Here is a 15,904-nt window from a genome sequence, read left to right on the forward strand (position 1 = left end):
TCGTTTCCGGACTATTTCGGAAACCCTCGTGACGTCCGTGATCTCATCCGGGACTCCGAACAACATTCGGTAACCAACCATATAACTCAAATACGCATAAAACAACGTCGAACCTTAAGTGTGCAGACCCTGCGGGTTCGAGAACTATGTAGACATGACCCGAGAGACTCCTCGGTCAATATCCAATAGCGGGACCTGGATGCCCATATTGGATCCTACATATTCTACGAAGATCTTATCGTTTGAACCTCAGTGCCAAGGATTCATACAATCCCGTATGTCATTCCCTTTGTCCTTCGGTATGTTACTTGCCCGAGATTCGATCGTCAGTATCCGTATACCTATTTCAATCTCGTTTACCGGCAAGTCTCTTTACTCGTTCCGTAATACAAGATCCCGCAACTTACACTAAGTTACATTGCTTGCAAGGCTTGTGTGTGATGTTGTATTACCAAGTGGGCCCCGAGATACCTCTCCGTTCACACGGAGGGACAAATCCCAGTCTTGATCCATACTAACTCAACTAACACCTTCGGAGATACCTGTAGAGCATCTTTATAGTCACCCAGTTACGTTGCGACGTTTGATACACACAAAGCATTCCTCCGGTGTCAGTGAGTTATATGATCTCATGGTCATAGGAATAAATACTTGACACGCAGAAAACAGTAGCAACAAAATGACACGATCAACATGCTACGTCTATTAGTTTGGGTCTAGTCCATCACGTGATTCTCCTAATGACGTGATCTAGTTATCAAGCAACAACACCTTGTTCATAATCAGAAGACACTGACTATCTTTGATCAACTGGCTAGCCAACTAGAGGCTTGCTAGGGACGGTGTTTTGTCTATGTATCCACACATGTAAATGAGTCTTCATTCAATACAATTATAGCATGGATAATAAACGATTATCTTGATACAGGAATTATAATAATAACTATATTTATTATTGCCTCTAGGGCATAATTCCAACAGGAACAACAACTCAAAGCTGACCAGATATTGGACCACATCAATCTGTAACCCTGATAGAATTTCTCCATCGATTACCTTCTGAGAAATTGCATTGAGGAATGCACATACCTTCACAATTGCCAGGCGAACATTTTCCGGTAGAATTCCCCTCAATGCAACCGGAAGCAATTGCGTCATAAGAACGTGGCAGTCATGAGACTTTAGGTTTTGGAATTTTTTGTCTTTCATATTTACGATTCCCTTTATATTCGACGAGAAGCCAGTCGGGACCTTGATACTGAAAAAGACTTCAAAGAAGATTTCCTTCTCTTCCTTAGTAAGAGTGTAGCTGTCATGCCCTTGAAACTGTCCTGGATGCATGCCATCTCTTCCTTTATGACGTTTCTGGTCCTCCCGTGCTTCCGGTGTATCTTTTGACTTCCCATACAAGCCCAGGAAGCCTAGAATATTCACGTAGAGATTCTTCGTCAGGTGCATCACGTCGATTGCCGAGCGGACCTCATGGACTTCCCAGTAGGGTAGCTCCCAAAATATAGATTTCTTCTTCCACATGGGTACGCGCTTATCAGGGCCGTTACGAACAGGTTGGCTGCCAGGACCCTTTCCAAAGATTACTTTTAAATCTTTGACCATATCAAATACTTCAGCACCAGTACGGATGACAGGCTTCCCCCGGGGTTCTGCCTTGCCATTGAAATGCTTGCCTTTTTTCTTTAAGGGATGCTTGGGCGGAAGAAAACGACGATTGTACGGGTACACATTCTTCCTACATTTGTCCAGATATATACTTTATGTCTGATCCGAACAGTGCGTGCATGCATTGTATCCCTTGTTTGACTGTCCTGAAATGTTACTAAGAGCAGGCCAATCATTGATGGTTACGAAAAGCAACGCTCGAAGGTCAAATTCCTCTTGTTTGTGCTCGTCCCACACACGTACACCTGGTTCGGCCCACAGCTGTAAAAGTTCATCAACTAATGGCCTTAGGTACACATCAATATGTTGCCGGGTTGCTTTGGACCTTGGATAAGCACTGGCATCATAATGAACTTCCGCTTCATGCACAACCAAGGAGGAAGGTTGTAGATACATAGAGTAACGGGCCAGGTGCTGTGACTGCAACTCTGCTCCCCAAAAGGATTCATGCCATCTGTACTCAGACCTAACCATAAGTTCCTTGCGTCAGCTGCAAATCTCGGGAACTCTCTCTCGATTTTTCTCCACTGCGGACCATCAGCGGTGTGCCTCAACTTATCGTCTTTCATACGATCTTCCATGTGCCATCGCAACAACTTCGCATGATCTTTATTTCTGAACAGACGTTTCAACCGTGGTATTATAGGAGCATACCACATCACCTTGGCAGGAACCCTCTTCCTGGGTGGCTCGCCCTCAATATCACCAGGGTCATCTTTTCTGATCTTATACCGCAATGCAGTGCATACCGGGCATTTATCCATATTCTCGTACTTATCACCGCGGTAGAGGATGCAGTCATTAGGGCATGCATGTATCTTCTGCACGTCTAATCCTAGAGGGCAGACAAGCTTCTTTGCTTCGTACGTGCTGGCGGGCAATTCGTTCTTTCTTGGAAGCATCTTCTTCATCAGTACCAGCAACTTTTCGAATGACGAGTCAGTTACACCGGTCTCTGCCTTCCACTTCAGCAATTCCAGTGTGCTACCCAGCTTCTTCTGGCCATCTTCACAAGTTGGGTACAACAATTTGTTGTGGTCCTGTAACATCTGCTCGAACTACAACCTCTCCTTTTCTGTGTCGCAACCTCGCCGTGCATCAGAAATGACCCGGCCAAGATCATCAGCGGGCTCATCTGGTTCCCGTTCTTCATCCTGATCTTCTTCTTCATTGTCTTCCATTGCGGTATCAGCATACTCAGGGAACATAGATCGGTAGTCGTCATCATCGTTCTCTTCTTCTTCATCGTCGTCTTCCATCATAACCCCTCTTTCTCCATGCTTGGTCCAAACATTATAGCCCGACATAAAACCGAACCGAAGCAGGTGGCTCTGAATGACTCTTGAGGAAGTGTAATCCTTCTCATTCCGACATTCAACACATGGACAAAACATATATCCACCACCATGCTTGTTCGCATCGGCTGCATCTCGAAAAGAATGCCCGCCTTCTCTGTAAGCGGCTGTGCGTCGATCACCGTACATCCATGGATGGATCATCTGTGTTATACGACAGTATATCAAATACAATCACGATCCTAAAAATTAGTACCGCACGGTCTAAACGAGGAAATATAGTTGCTAACCTTTTAGAATAAGTAGAAATAAAGAGGAAGAGGTTTAAGCGTGGCTCAGGCATCTCATATCGTAGTTGTGTTCGGTGAACTGAAGCGGCATCGCTCTAACACACATTTCAACAAACACCTCTAGTGCATCAAAAAAAAGTGGAGAGCTAGCACACACCCACAATCCTCCATCCAAGAAAAATGCAAGGAAGAGGGGAGAGGGGGGCTGTGCTATATATAGGCACATGACTTTAGTCCTGGTTTGAGACACAAACCGGGACTAAAGGTGGCGCACATGCGGGCTGCCCACCGCGTAGCCCTTTAGTCCCGGTTTGGGACACGAACCGGGACTAAAGGCTCCTTACGGGCCGGGACTAAAGCCTCGAGGGAGGCATTGAGAATTGGGGCGACGTGGCCGGGCCTTTAGTCCCGGCCCAGAGGCAGGCCGGGACTAAAGGGTCCCGGCCAAAGGCCAGTTTTCCACTAGTGTAAAAAAGAGATATTTCTATATAATAACAGAAAGTTGGATGACCTAGAAATGGTCGACTAGTTTAAGCTGGTGATATGCATCCGATGGACCTTCGTCGGCAGGGAAAAAACGGCCGTAAAATAAGGCATCTGCTTCCCGCCCTTTGGGCTGCTGAAAATGACCTTTAGTCTCGGTTACAGACATCAACCAGGACTAACTGTTATTTTCAGCGGCCCAAAAGGGTGAAAAGTAGAGGCCTTTAGTCCCCGGTTGGTGGTCTCAGCCGGAACTATAAGTGGGCCTTTAGTCCCGGTTGGTGGTCTCAACCGGGACTATAAGTGGGCCTTTAGTCCTGGTTTAGGCCACCAACCGGGACTAAAGTCCTGCGGCTGGCACGGCGTCGGACGAGTGGATGTTTAATCCCATCTCGCTAGCTGAGAGGCGACGAGAGTGGTTTGTAAGGGCAGTTGTGCCAACCCTCACGAGCTTCTCTCTAATGCAGGCCTACGGGCCTAAACGCACTCTCTTTGTCTGTGGGCCTACTGGGTCTTCTATGGGCCTGCATCTGGTCCAATTAACGTGTAGGGTTTCTAGTCGTATGCAGGCCGTGGTGGCCCATTAGGCGGCATTTTTTTTACATTAATACTTTTTAGTTCATTCTTTTTAACAATTAAATACTATTTTGATCATTTTAGTTAGTACTTTTTTGGTTCTTCTTAGTTCATTCTTTTTAACAAATCAATACTTTAATAAGTTTAGTTAATATTATTTTGATTCTTTATAGTTCATTTTTATATTAGTTTATTCTTTCACCTAAATGATCCTGAAATTAAAAAAGCACTATAAATGAACTCTGAAAAGGTTAAAAGTTGGCATGATATCATCATTTCACCCACATAGCATGTGCTAAAAAGTTGAGAGGGTTACGTAAAAAACTCCATTCACTTTGTGTACAAAATCGACAATCTCTTTCGAAGTATCACAGTTTCGGACGAAACCTCATGTGTTACAAAGGGATTTCGTTTTTTTTAACTTATTCCAACTCTAGACTTTTTTGTGCGTTCAACATGCACCATTCAAAGCCACATCATCAATTTTCAACCCTTTTTAACTTCATTTGGTATTTTTCATGCATTTACTCATATTTTTGAGCTAAATGACCTTGAAATTGAAAAACACTACAAATAAACTCTGAAAAGATTGAAAGTTGGCATGGTACCTTCATTTCACACACATAACATGTGTTAAAAAGTTGAGAGCTTACGGTAAAAACTGGATGCACTTCGTGTATAAAATGGACAATCTCTTTCGAAGTATCTCAGTTTCGGACGAAAACTCATATGTTACAAAGGGATTTCATGTTTTAACCTATTTCAAATTCAGACATTTTGTGCGTTCAACATGCACCATTAAAAGTCACATCATCAATTTTCAATCTTTTTTATTTAATTTGGTATTTTTCATGCATTTACTCATTTTTTGAGCTAAATGACCGTGAAATCGAAAATCACTACAAATGAACTCTGAAAAGGTTGAAAATTGGCATGGTATCATCATTTCACCCACATAATATGTGCTAAAAAGTTGAGAGGGTTACGGCAAAAATCCAAAAACTGAATACACTTCGTGTACAAAATGGACAATCTCTTTCGAAGTATCACGGTTTCACACGAAACTCATCTGTTACAAAGAGATTTCATTTTTTTTACTTATTTCAACTCCAGACTTTTTGTGTGTTCAACATTTACCATTCCAAGGCACGTCATCAATTTTCAACACTTTTTGACTTTATTAGGTATTTTTCATGCATCTACTCATTTATTTGAGCTAAATGACCCTGAAATTGAAAAACACTACAAAATAAACTATGAAAAAGTTGAAAGTTGACATGGTATCATCATTTCACACGCATATCATGTGCTAAAAAGTTGAGAGGGTTACGGTAAAAACTGGATGCACCTCGTGTACAAAATCGACAATCTTTTCCGAAGTATCACGGTTTCACACGAAAACTCATGTGTTACAAATAGATTTAATTTTTTTGAACTTATTTCAACTCTAGACTATTTGTGCCTTCAACATGCACCATTCAAAGTCGCATCATCAATTTTCAACCCTTTTTGTCTTCATTTGATATTTTTCTTGCATTTACTCATTTTTTGAGCTAAATGACCATGAAATTTAAAAGCACTACAAATGAACTCTGAAAAGGTTGAAAGTTGGCTTGGTATCATCATTTAATTGATTCTTTTTAGTTCATTCTTTTTAGTTAATATTTTAGGTGATTCTTTTTAGTTCATTATTTTTAACAAATAAATACTTTGATAATTTTCGTTAATAATATATTTTACTGCAGTGATATTGTAGATCAAAGCCATCATTAGAGTTTGTGGAAAGAAAGCCTTCACTTTTTCTTCGCGTGTGTCCCTTGCTTATTGCGCTTTAACCATGGACAATCTTCATCACATACATCACAATGCTTCAGAAAGCTTGCTCACATCAAACTAAATATTCTTACACACAAACCGTACTTAAATAGGGACATAATAGAAATAATAGTTCGGATATCCATTACAGAAAGTACTTTAATCCTACTCTTCTGGGTTGCAAACCTACTCGTCCGAATTAGGAGAGAACCCCAAGCATTACATAATAGAGATATGGCAAACACTACTCGTCGACCGTATCAAAATAGCCCGAAGCAGGAGATACTAGCGGTACGAGGTGACGCTGCCTATAATTGCATATTCAAATCCTGCGGTACAACTCGTATGCAACGTACCCATCTATTGTTGCATACTCAATGTTGATTGGGTCAAGTGGGGTATTCTCCCAAAGTTTGTGCCCTGAGTTGGGGAATTTTGTCTTCATATTAGCGTACTCCTCGTCGATCAGGGCGGCTGCCATATGAGCCATTCAAGTCTTGTCATGCTCAAGCCTGAATATGCCCTGAAGATCAATGTGGCATTCAGCCAGTATCTCAATACCCCAAGTGCGCATCATCTTGATCTTGTCATTCTTTATATCAACGCTAGCAAAATCATTATCCTCACCGCCAGCTCTACCGCCTTGCTCTCCCACATCATCACCTCCTTGAAACAGGAGTTTTCCATGGCTGATGTTGGTCCCCTTCACCACTTCTTGGGAATCAATGTCACTCACAACTCGTGTGGTCTCTTCCTCTGTCAGCAGCAATATACACTCGAGCTTCTTGATCGCGCTGACATGCTAAACTGTAAGCCAGCTCCAACACCAGTTGACACCAGCTCCAAACTATCCTCCACCGTTGGCCGGATACTGTCCAATCCCACTCACTACCGCAGTCTCATTGGAGCTCTTCAATACCTCACTCTCACTCGCCCTGACATTACCTACGCGGTTCAGCAGGCGTGCCTCTTCATGCAGGCCCCTCGCGACATCCACCTCACTCTTGTCAAGCGAATCCTTCGCTATCTCCAGGGAACATCCCACTATGGTCTCCAGCTTTACAAATCCACCACTCGGGACCTCATAGCCTACATTGATGCGGATTGGGCCGGCTGTCCGGACACCCGCAAGTCCACCTCTGGTTTTTGCGTTTTTCTCGGCTCAAACCTTGTCTCTTGGTCCTCCAAGCGTCAACCAACCATCTCCCGTTCCAGTGCCGAAGCGGAGTGTCGAGGTGTGGCCAACTGGGTCACCGAGTCCTGCTGGTTACGACAGCTTCTGTTCGAACTCCAGGTTCCACCGACTCGGGCCACTGTCGTCTATTGTGATAACGTCAGTGCATCCTATCTTGAGAGCAATCCAGTACAGCGCCAACGGACCAAGCACATTGAGATAGACCTGCATTTTGTTCGAGATCGTGTCTCTCTCGGTGATGTTCGTGTTCTGCATGTGCCCTCCAGCTCTCAGTATGCAAATATCTTCACCAAGGGCCTGCCATCGACGGTCTTCATCGATTTTCGCTCCAGCCTGAACACCCATCCCAACGGAGTTCCGGTTGAGGGGGGGGGGGGTTAGCGCATGTACATAACAGCTAGCTTAGCCGATCCTATTAGTCAGGATCACAACTGCCCCGCAGGCCTGCCACCCATTGCGGCCGGCCCTCTTCTCCCTAGTGCATATATATGCAGCTGTACTTTGTAACCAATTACACACAGTGAATACAAGATTCTAACTCTCCCCTCCTAAGAGCAATGACTAGGGCTTCAACATTCTACTCTAGCCGTTCGTGCGTTGTTTTCATGTGTTGTTTGAAGAATGCAAAATTAGTCTATTAAGAGCGTGTTCGGCAGGCCTTCACTCCTCACTTTTCAACTTGCAGCTTTATCTAGACACAGAACGCGCGAAGCGTCATTTTTACAACTCTCGAAAAATAGCCTACAAGATGCTCCCCTCCATTCCTGGAGAGCACTGAGCCAACGCGTTCGGCCCCACTCCGCAGCTCCTTCACCCGCTCCAGGAGCAGAGGCCTGCCGAACTTGCACTAACATTACTATACGGATGTATATAAACTTACTTTTTGCATGTAGTTTATAATAAAATCGTAAAATGTTTTATATTTAAAAATGGATGAAGTAGTATCAATTAAAAAAACACCGTTTCCCAGAAGAAGACACAAGTTTTACGGTAAGATATTACAACCTGTCCAAACAAATTATAGCCCACGTTGAACAATGGAATCTATCAGCTGAGCAAGTTCAGTGTTCCTGAGCGTCAGGCTCTATAACCAACAGGCAACGAGAAGTACTTATTTCTGATTAATTCAATGATACCAAGCATAGGATTTTAGATACAATTCAGCAAATTTGTATTGAAAGAAATTTTGACCGAGTGTGAATTACTTTGGGAGCCAAAAGAAAAAAAGAGCCAGGTACTAAACGTCGAGTGGTTGATACTGAAAATGCCAAGCCGTCAGAGAGTGACTCGTGCTCTCAAATTCTGAGGTCCTCGAGCAATTCGTCGAGCTCCACCTCGTCGCACGGGTCCAGGTCAATTCCTCCAATTCCCATGGCGATCTCGTCGATGCCGATCTCGTCCTGCTGCATTTTATCACTCCCGCTGCCGCCCTGATGCATTTTCTTCTCGTACATCTTCTTGACCAGCACCGCGTCCGGCAAGCAGTGGCTATCCACGCCGAGGGTGTTGGCACCACGGAGGTCGTAGCCGAGCGCGCGGTCGCCAGGGCCCAGGATGTGCCCAAGGTGCGTCCTCACGGTGACCATTGCATCGCTCCTGCCCAGCTCCGACGCCCGGACAACCTGCGCGTACGCTGTGCGGTACCCGAACCTGGCGGCCGTCGTGGCCGGCGAGGTGTCGACGTCCAGCACCACGTACTCCACGAGCTGGCGGCTGGTGAGGACGGGCTCCAACCTGTGCCGGTCATACTCCTTCATCCCGAGGTTGACAATGCGGTGGGTGGAGGCGTCGAGGAGGGCCAGCGTGTCGGTGACCCTGACGCAGAGCACGAGTGGCCCGAGCCCGCCGAGAGCGCGCGACGCCTCCCCCGGGTGGAAGACGAGGTCGTCGCGGCACACCGGGCAGAGCTCCACGGAGAAGGCGTGCCGGTGGCGGTACGTGTTGCTCTTGGTGTCGTGCGACACGAGCTGCCTCGCCGCGTCCGCCACGCGCGCCGGCGCGAGGGAGGCGATGAGCGCGACAAGGCTGGCAGCTTGGGACCGGGACGCGAAGAAGAAGTCGATCCCGCCGGCGCCGGTTACGTCGACGCGGGTGGCCGAGCCGGCCGCGCCGAGGGCGGCCAGCCGATGCTCGAGATGGAGCAGCGTGCGCCGGTGCGCCGCTCGCTGCCGCAGCTGCACGACGGCGCACCACTGGTCCTGTTCAGGGTCGGCGCGGGCGCGGGAGCAGCTGTCGCAGAGGCGGTCGTGGACGGTGAACTCGACGGCGTGGTCCCGCTCCAGCGCGACGCCGCAGCCGGGGAGGACCTCGCGGCGGAGGCGGAGGCGGAGCATGAGGCGCTTGGAGTGCGGCTCGGTGAAGACGAACTCGGCCGCGGAGAGGGACACGCCGAGGCGCTGGAGCGGGCGCTGCACGCGGCGGAGGAGCAGCTGCAAGAGCTCGGCTGACTCCGGCGCGGCGCGGGTCCAGCGCCGCGGGGGCTCGAGGTAGGAGGAGCACGAAGGGCAGTGCACCACGGCGGCGTGGCGCGGCGCGCCCTCGGTGACGTCGACGCGCGCGCGGAGGCAGGGTGCGCACATGTTTGCCGCATTGGGCGGCATCGCGACGCCGCACAAGCAACAGAGCGTCGTGCTCGCCGCTGCGGCGGACTGCGTCGGTGGAGGGAGGAACAGCGCGTCGCCGGCAGGCTGGTGCGCTGACGCCATTGGGATCGGTGTTGTGACGGTGATCAGATCTGTGGCGGCGACGATTACCGTAGAGATTGCGACTCGTAAAATAAAAATAAAAACTAGAAATTGCCCTTCGTTAGGGTTTCAGATTGGATTTTGTATTCACTAGGCAATTAAGCCCATTGACAAAAACATCCTCGTGCAAGGAGATTCTAAGCCCAGTTAAGCTACACGGACAAATACAGCCCGAATCCCATCTCATGAAATCGGGCTCACTCATCACACACACACAAAAAAAAAAAATGTTGAGCGGCACAAGCAAATTTTTTTTTAGACAACGTTGGGAGCTGGTATCTATACTACTAATAAAAGATCAAACGAAAACTTCTCTAGGTACACACAACTATTACCCCCACAAAAACAAACACCAATCACCACCACACAATTAGACAACAAATTACAGTCTAACGGCCTTCCACCATCCACGCAGCACCATCGTGTGCATTTATCAAATAAACTAAGGCTGACCGTGCTCCACCTCCTCGCTCAACCCGCTCGCCTCGCGCCCCCGTCGCCCCCGCTCAAGCCGCTAGCCCACCGCTTGCCTCGCGTCGCCGTCGTCGTCGCTCGACGCTCGCCTCGCGCAGCCGCCCCCGCTCAGCCCGCTCGCCTCGCGCCGCCGCCGCCCCCGCTCAGCCCGCTCGCCCACCGCTTGCCTCGCGTGGCCGTCGCCGTCGCTCGACGCTCGCCCCGCGCCGCCGCCGCAGGAAGCGGCCGAGCAGCCATAGGGGAACGACGGGCGGGCGGGCACCATGGAGCTCTGCTGCTCGGGAGTCGTAAGCGGTGGCGGCGGCGCGGCCGGTGCCGGGACACTTCGGGCCCAGAAGTCCAGGAATTCTCCCGGGTTCCTACTTTCCCCGCCCAGGAGGCGGCCGAGCAGCCGCGCGGGCTGCCGCCAGCTCGCATCGCCGTCCTACGACGAGCGGGTGGGCCGGCCCGGAGACGCGGGGAGCGTCGTCCACATGCTCAGGTCGGCCGCCGCAGCCGACCCAGCGGAGGCCCTCGAGCTGTTCCTGTACGTCGCGCGGCAGACCAGGGTCGTCGACACCACTGAGTCGTGCAACTACACGTTGGAGCTGATGCGCACCCATGGCCGGGTTGGGGACGTGGCCCACGTGTTAGACATAATGCAGAGGCAGATCGTCAAGGCCAATCTGGGAACCTTCTGCACCGCCTTCGGGCCGGTCGGCGTTGAGGGGGGCCTCCAGAGTGCGCCGGCGGCTTTGCCGGTGATGAAAGAGGCTAGGATTGCCCTGAACGCCTACACCTACAATGGCCTCATCTACTTTCTCGTCAAGTCTGGGTTCGACAGGGAGACCATGGAGGTGTACAACGCCATGGCGGCGGATGGTGTCGTGCCGACTGTCAGGACCTATTCCGTGCTGATGCTGACGTTTGGGAAGAGGAGGGACACTGAGACTGTTGTTGGGTTGTTGGGTGAGATGGACGCTCGCGGAGTGAGGCCAAATGTGTACAGCTACACTATCTGCATCCGGGTTCTTGGACAAGCTAGAAGATTAGAGGAGGCGTATAGAATTCTTTGCAAAATGAAGGAAGAGGGCTGCAAGCCGGATGTCGTCACCAATACTGTGCTTATACAGATTCTCTGTGATGCCGGTCAACTTGATGATGCCAAGGATGTATTTTGGAAGATGAAAGCGAGTGATCAGAAACCTGATAGAGTGACCTACACTACTCTCCTGGACAAGTGCGGCAACGATGGTGACTCGCGGTCAGTAAGTGAAATATGAAATGCATTCAAAGCTGATGGGTATAATGACAATGTCGTATCTTATACTACTGTTGTGGATGCATTGTGCCAAGTTGGAAGGGTCGATGAAGCCTTAGATGTTTTCGATGAGATGAAACAAAAGGGTATAGTAGCTCAGTAGTATTCATACAACTCCTTGATATCTGAATTTCTTAAAGCTGATAGGTTTAACGGTTCTCTAGAGCTGGTCAACCATATGAATATTCATGGTCCTACTCCAAATGGCTACACACATGTTCTGTTTATAAACTACCATGGAAAATCTGGCAAATCTCTGAAAGCACTTAAAAGGTACGAGCTTATGAAGAGCAAAGGGATTGTTCCAGATGTTGTTGCTGGTAATGCTGTTTTGTATGGTCTTGCTAAATCTGGGAGGCTGGGAATGGCAAAAAGGGTCTTCCATGAATTGAAAGCTATGGGAATTTCTTCAGATAATATCACCTACACGATGATGATCAGGTGTTGCAGCAAGGCATCGAATGTTGATGAGGCCATGAAGATCTTCGCTGAAATGATTGAAAACAAACGTCTTCCATGCTCTTTGATTGATATGATGTACAAGGCATGGGAAATGAAGCCTAGAATCTTCTATGAACTAAAAGAAATGAACCTTGAACCCATTGACTGTACTTACAACACACTTTTGGCAGGATTAGGAAGAGAAGGTAAAGTCAAGGAGGTAATACAACTGCTTGAAGGAATGAACTCTTATAGCTTTCCACCTAATATAATAACGTACAACAATGTTTCTGGATTGTCTCTGCAAAAATGGGGAGGTGAACTATACACTGGACATGCTATACAGTATGACAATGAACGGTTGCATGCCCGACCTTTCATCTTACAACACCGTGATGTATGGTCTTGTTAAAGAGGACAGATTGGATGAGGCATTCTGGACGTTTCGTCAGATGAAAAAGGTTCTTGCTCCAGATTACGCAACGTGTGTACTATCCTCCCGAGTTTTGTGAGGAGTGGGTTAATGAAGGAAGCTCTGCATACTGTTAAAGAATATATTCTTCAACCTGACTCTAAAGTGGATAGATTTTCGGTCCACTCACTAATGGAATGGGTGACCGCCCAAGCCCCCAAAATCAGGCCCCGACCTCGTCATGTGCTCCTTCCTTCAACTGCCCAAAGGCTGAACCCAGATCAGCTATAAGGATGTGTGTGAGATCGATCCATCAGTCTGTGTTAATTAGGATGGTAGTGCACACTGCCAGTCCGGGCCGGAGGTACTTGGTGACTCCGTGATGCACATGCGTCAAAGTAAATAATTTTGTTTAGTGCTAACTAGGAGGTATAATCCGCATCTGCATGAGGTAATACAAGTAGCGGTGCATCAAGGTGAAGCTAATTTGTTGCAGGCTAGCGATCGATACCTCAGGTTCTGCCAGAGCAGTGCACGTACATTGTTCACCACGCGAGCGCTGGCGTAGACGCACACGCACGGCTCCACGAATCCACTGACCAAAGTGCAGCTGAGGCATCCTGCAGTAGGCGGAAGCAACATACATCGTTTGTATGCTCTCTTGCTCTTATCCTTTTGACTTTAGAAATCAATCTAGATTTAGTTTGATTCTTTGTGTTAATTGGATCAGTTCTCAACATTTTAAACTCTACTGGGCTTGATGTGTCATACACGAGGGGTATAGAAGATATCTGCACAATATATGTGAGTTAGTGACCACTTGATTACATATAGTCCATATGCTAATTATATATATTGTTTCTCGGCCTATAAGAAATACAAATACAGTGCTACGGAGTTCTCAGCTTAAAGAAAGGGAATTATGGGAAGTTGGAGGAGAGAAGATATTGGACATTTTCTCACTTCGATGTAGATGATGTGAAAACTAGATTGAAAATTAATGCTAAATTTTGTTGGATTTTGATAGAGTTGAATACATAATGGTAGACAAAATTGAGGTGAAACATAACATGGTTCCTGTTGTATAAATAATATTTGACTATCTTTTACAGGTCAAGAATTTAGAGCACTTAATTTGGTTTATATATAGTGATACATTGTAATGATGTAGAAAGGCGTCCTATTTTCATGTTAACTTACATGTTCTTTGCTATTCGATATAATTTGTTATCTTCCTATTGTTCTGTTAATTGATTCATCTACAGTTGTGCTCTTCTTACAAGGTCGTCCACCAAGTCCTGAGAGAACCACTAAGAGCTGGAAAATTATTTTAGAGAATTTGTTTGGAGGTACATAATGAAACCTCATAAGTTCTACTTTGCTGATTCTTTCAGAAAATTGTTTCGTTACTAATGCGTTGCACCTCACATGTCCAACTTATTTATAAATGAATCATAAATTCTTTGAATGTTGTGTCCAGGTTTAGCTACAGATGCAGACAAAATCACTCTGAAATCCTTCTCCCTAATTGATTCTCAAACTACTCTTAGGGTGAGCTTTGAACCTTGAATGTCGTGGGCACATGAAGTTCTCGTGTAATTTTCCTAGAAACAAGTGATCCAGGCAACAAGGTATTGATTGATGCAACTCAGCTGTACTGTTTTGATATTGTTTCAGTGACTTTTAATAGGGTTTTATGAAGGATGACCAATTGAGACGATACCAAAGGGGTTTTGGATGGGAGATTTTGATTTCTTCGTCGTGCAATTGGTTATGGGGTTTCACCATGCCCCGCGGTCTTGTCATACCTGATTGGATGCAGTTGGACAAAATTATTCTTGGGGTCTGTGTCTAGGCGGGACGTCATCTTAAAGTATAAGCTGATAACATTGGCAAGCATTCTTCGTTTTGAAGGGCAAACAAGAAAGGATTTCTTCCAGCGGCATAACGAAGAACCCAATGGGTGTATGCAAGACCGGAATGCCTTTTTGACTTAATCCAACAAATATTATATTCATGAGAAACCCAAAGATGGTCATGCTAGATGGGGATTGCTTGGAAGCAAAAAAGTTTTATCTTGTGTGGATTTTCAAAGGAGACATAAACGTTATCATGCCTACTGGTAAAAAACATTAGATAGATCTAAATTTTAGTTGAGCAAATGGGCATGACTACAAATAAATTCAAACAGAAAGCAAAAGCTTTGCCGTTTCATTCATTAAGTGGAAGATTGTCCAATTAATGATGAAAGCCAGACAAAAACCAAACTAAAAGGGCCCAAGCTCACTCTAGATAGTGTGCCAAATGCCATGACAAAGGCCAACCACACAAACACACACTAGCTAGGGGATTCTCTCCGTTGAATAAACCACTCTTAACATCACTTCCGAAAAGAAGTCATGAGGCACTCTCCTGAGGTGATGAAGAGGGACGTATTCCACATGCCTGCAATAGTTATAACCCACATGACATGAGGCCCATGTCGTTGAAGTTACAAATCTCTCGGGACTGCCAACCAACGTCCACTGCTCCAACACACCTTGCACACTCAGCCGGTACCGCTTTGCGGTCGTTGTTCCGACATGTCACTGCAAAGACGTGCGTTGCACGTGCATGCTTCCTAGTTTGGGTTAAAACGTTGGGAGCAGTCTAGTTCCAAAAATGGAAAAAAGAGCGGTCTGCTTTGAGATTATCCTCAATATATTTTTGTTATAGAAAGCACCTCGATAAAATTTCGTTAATTACATTGTATTCAACATTTTTGACACACTTCGTAATAAAATGTTGACGGGATCCATAATTAGTAAATGATTGAAAATTCCAATTAAACACATATATTTTAAAAGGAAACACGATAGGAATATTTTCAAATGTGTGTTTTAAATGTTTCAGCGTAGTATATGGTTTAGTTTACCAGAATGCATTAGAAGTGCATTTTTAACAAATCAATAAAAATAAGTACATTTCACAAGAAAACAAGAAATTCTGGCATGATTTTAGAATTTCAACATATTTCATAACTACTGAAGGAAAAATGAAGTTCACATCCATTTCACCCAATTTCTAGAAAAAACATTATATAGCTATTCCAGTGATATTTCAAGGGAATCTAAATCAACTCGACACACTTGCTCACAACTTGTGAAAATGTTGCACAAGCAGTTCACATATATTTCAGAAATTAACAATACTATTTCACAAT

At 46.2% G+C, this 15,904-nt stretch overlaps 1 protein-coding gene and 1 pseudogene across 1 annotated transcript; one reads left to right on the plus strand and one right to left on the minus strand.

Annotated features, from left to right (window-relative positions):
* Window positions 1-8,626: 8,626 nt before the first annotated feature.
* LOC123442205 (60S ribosomal export protein NMD3-like) lies at window positions 8,627-10,036 on the minus strand. Its single transcript, XM_045118262.1, has one exon. The coding sequence runs from the start codon at window positions 10,034-10,036 to the stop codon at window positions 8,627-8,629; it is 1,410 nt and encodes a 469-aa protein (XP_044974197.1).
* Window positions 10,037-10,812: 776 nt separating this feature from the next.
* Window positions 10,813-12,993, plus strand: LOC123442206 (annotated as a pseudogene).
* Window positions 12,994-15,904: the final 2,911 nt, after the last annotated feature.

The sequence above is a fragment of the Hordeum vulgare genome, chromosome 3H, assembly GCF_904849725.1.
Source record: "Hordeum vulgare subsp. vulgare chromosome 3H, MorexV3_pseudomolecules_assembly, whole genome shotgun sequence".
Classification (NCBI taxonomy): Eukaryota; Viridiplantae; Streptophyta; class Magnoliopsida; order Poales; family Poaceae; genus Hordeum; species Hordeum vulgare.

Coding starts and splice junctions, on each gene's coding strand:
- LOC123442205 (XM_045118262.1), bottom strand. CDS start 10,036: ATGGCGTCAGCGCACCAGCCTGCCGGCGACGCGCTGTTCCTCCCTCCA.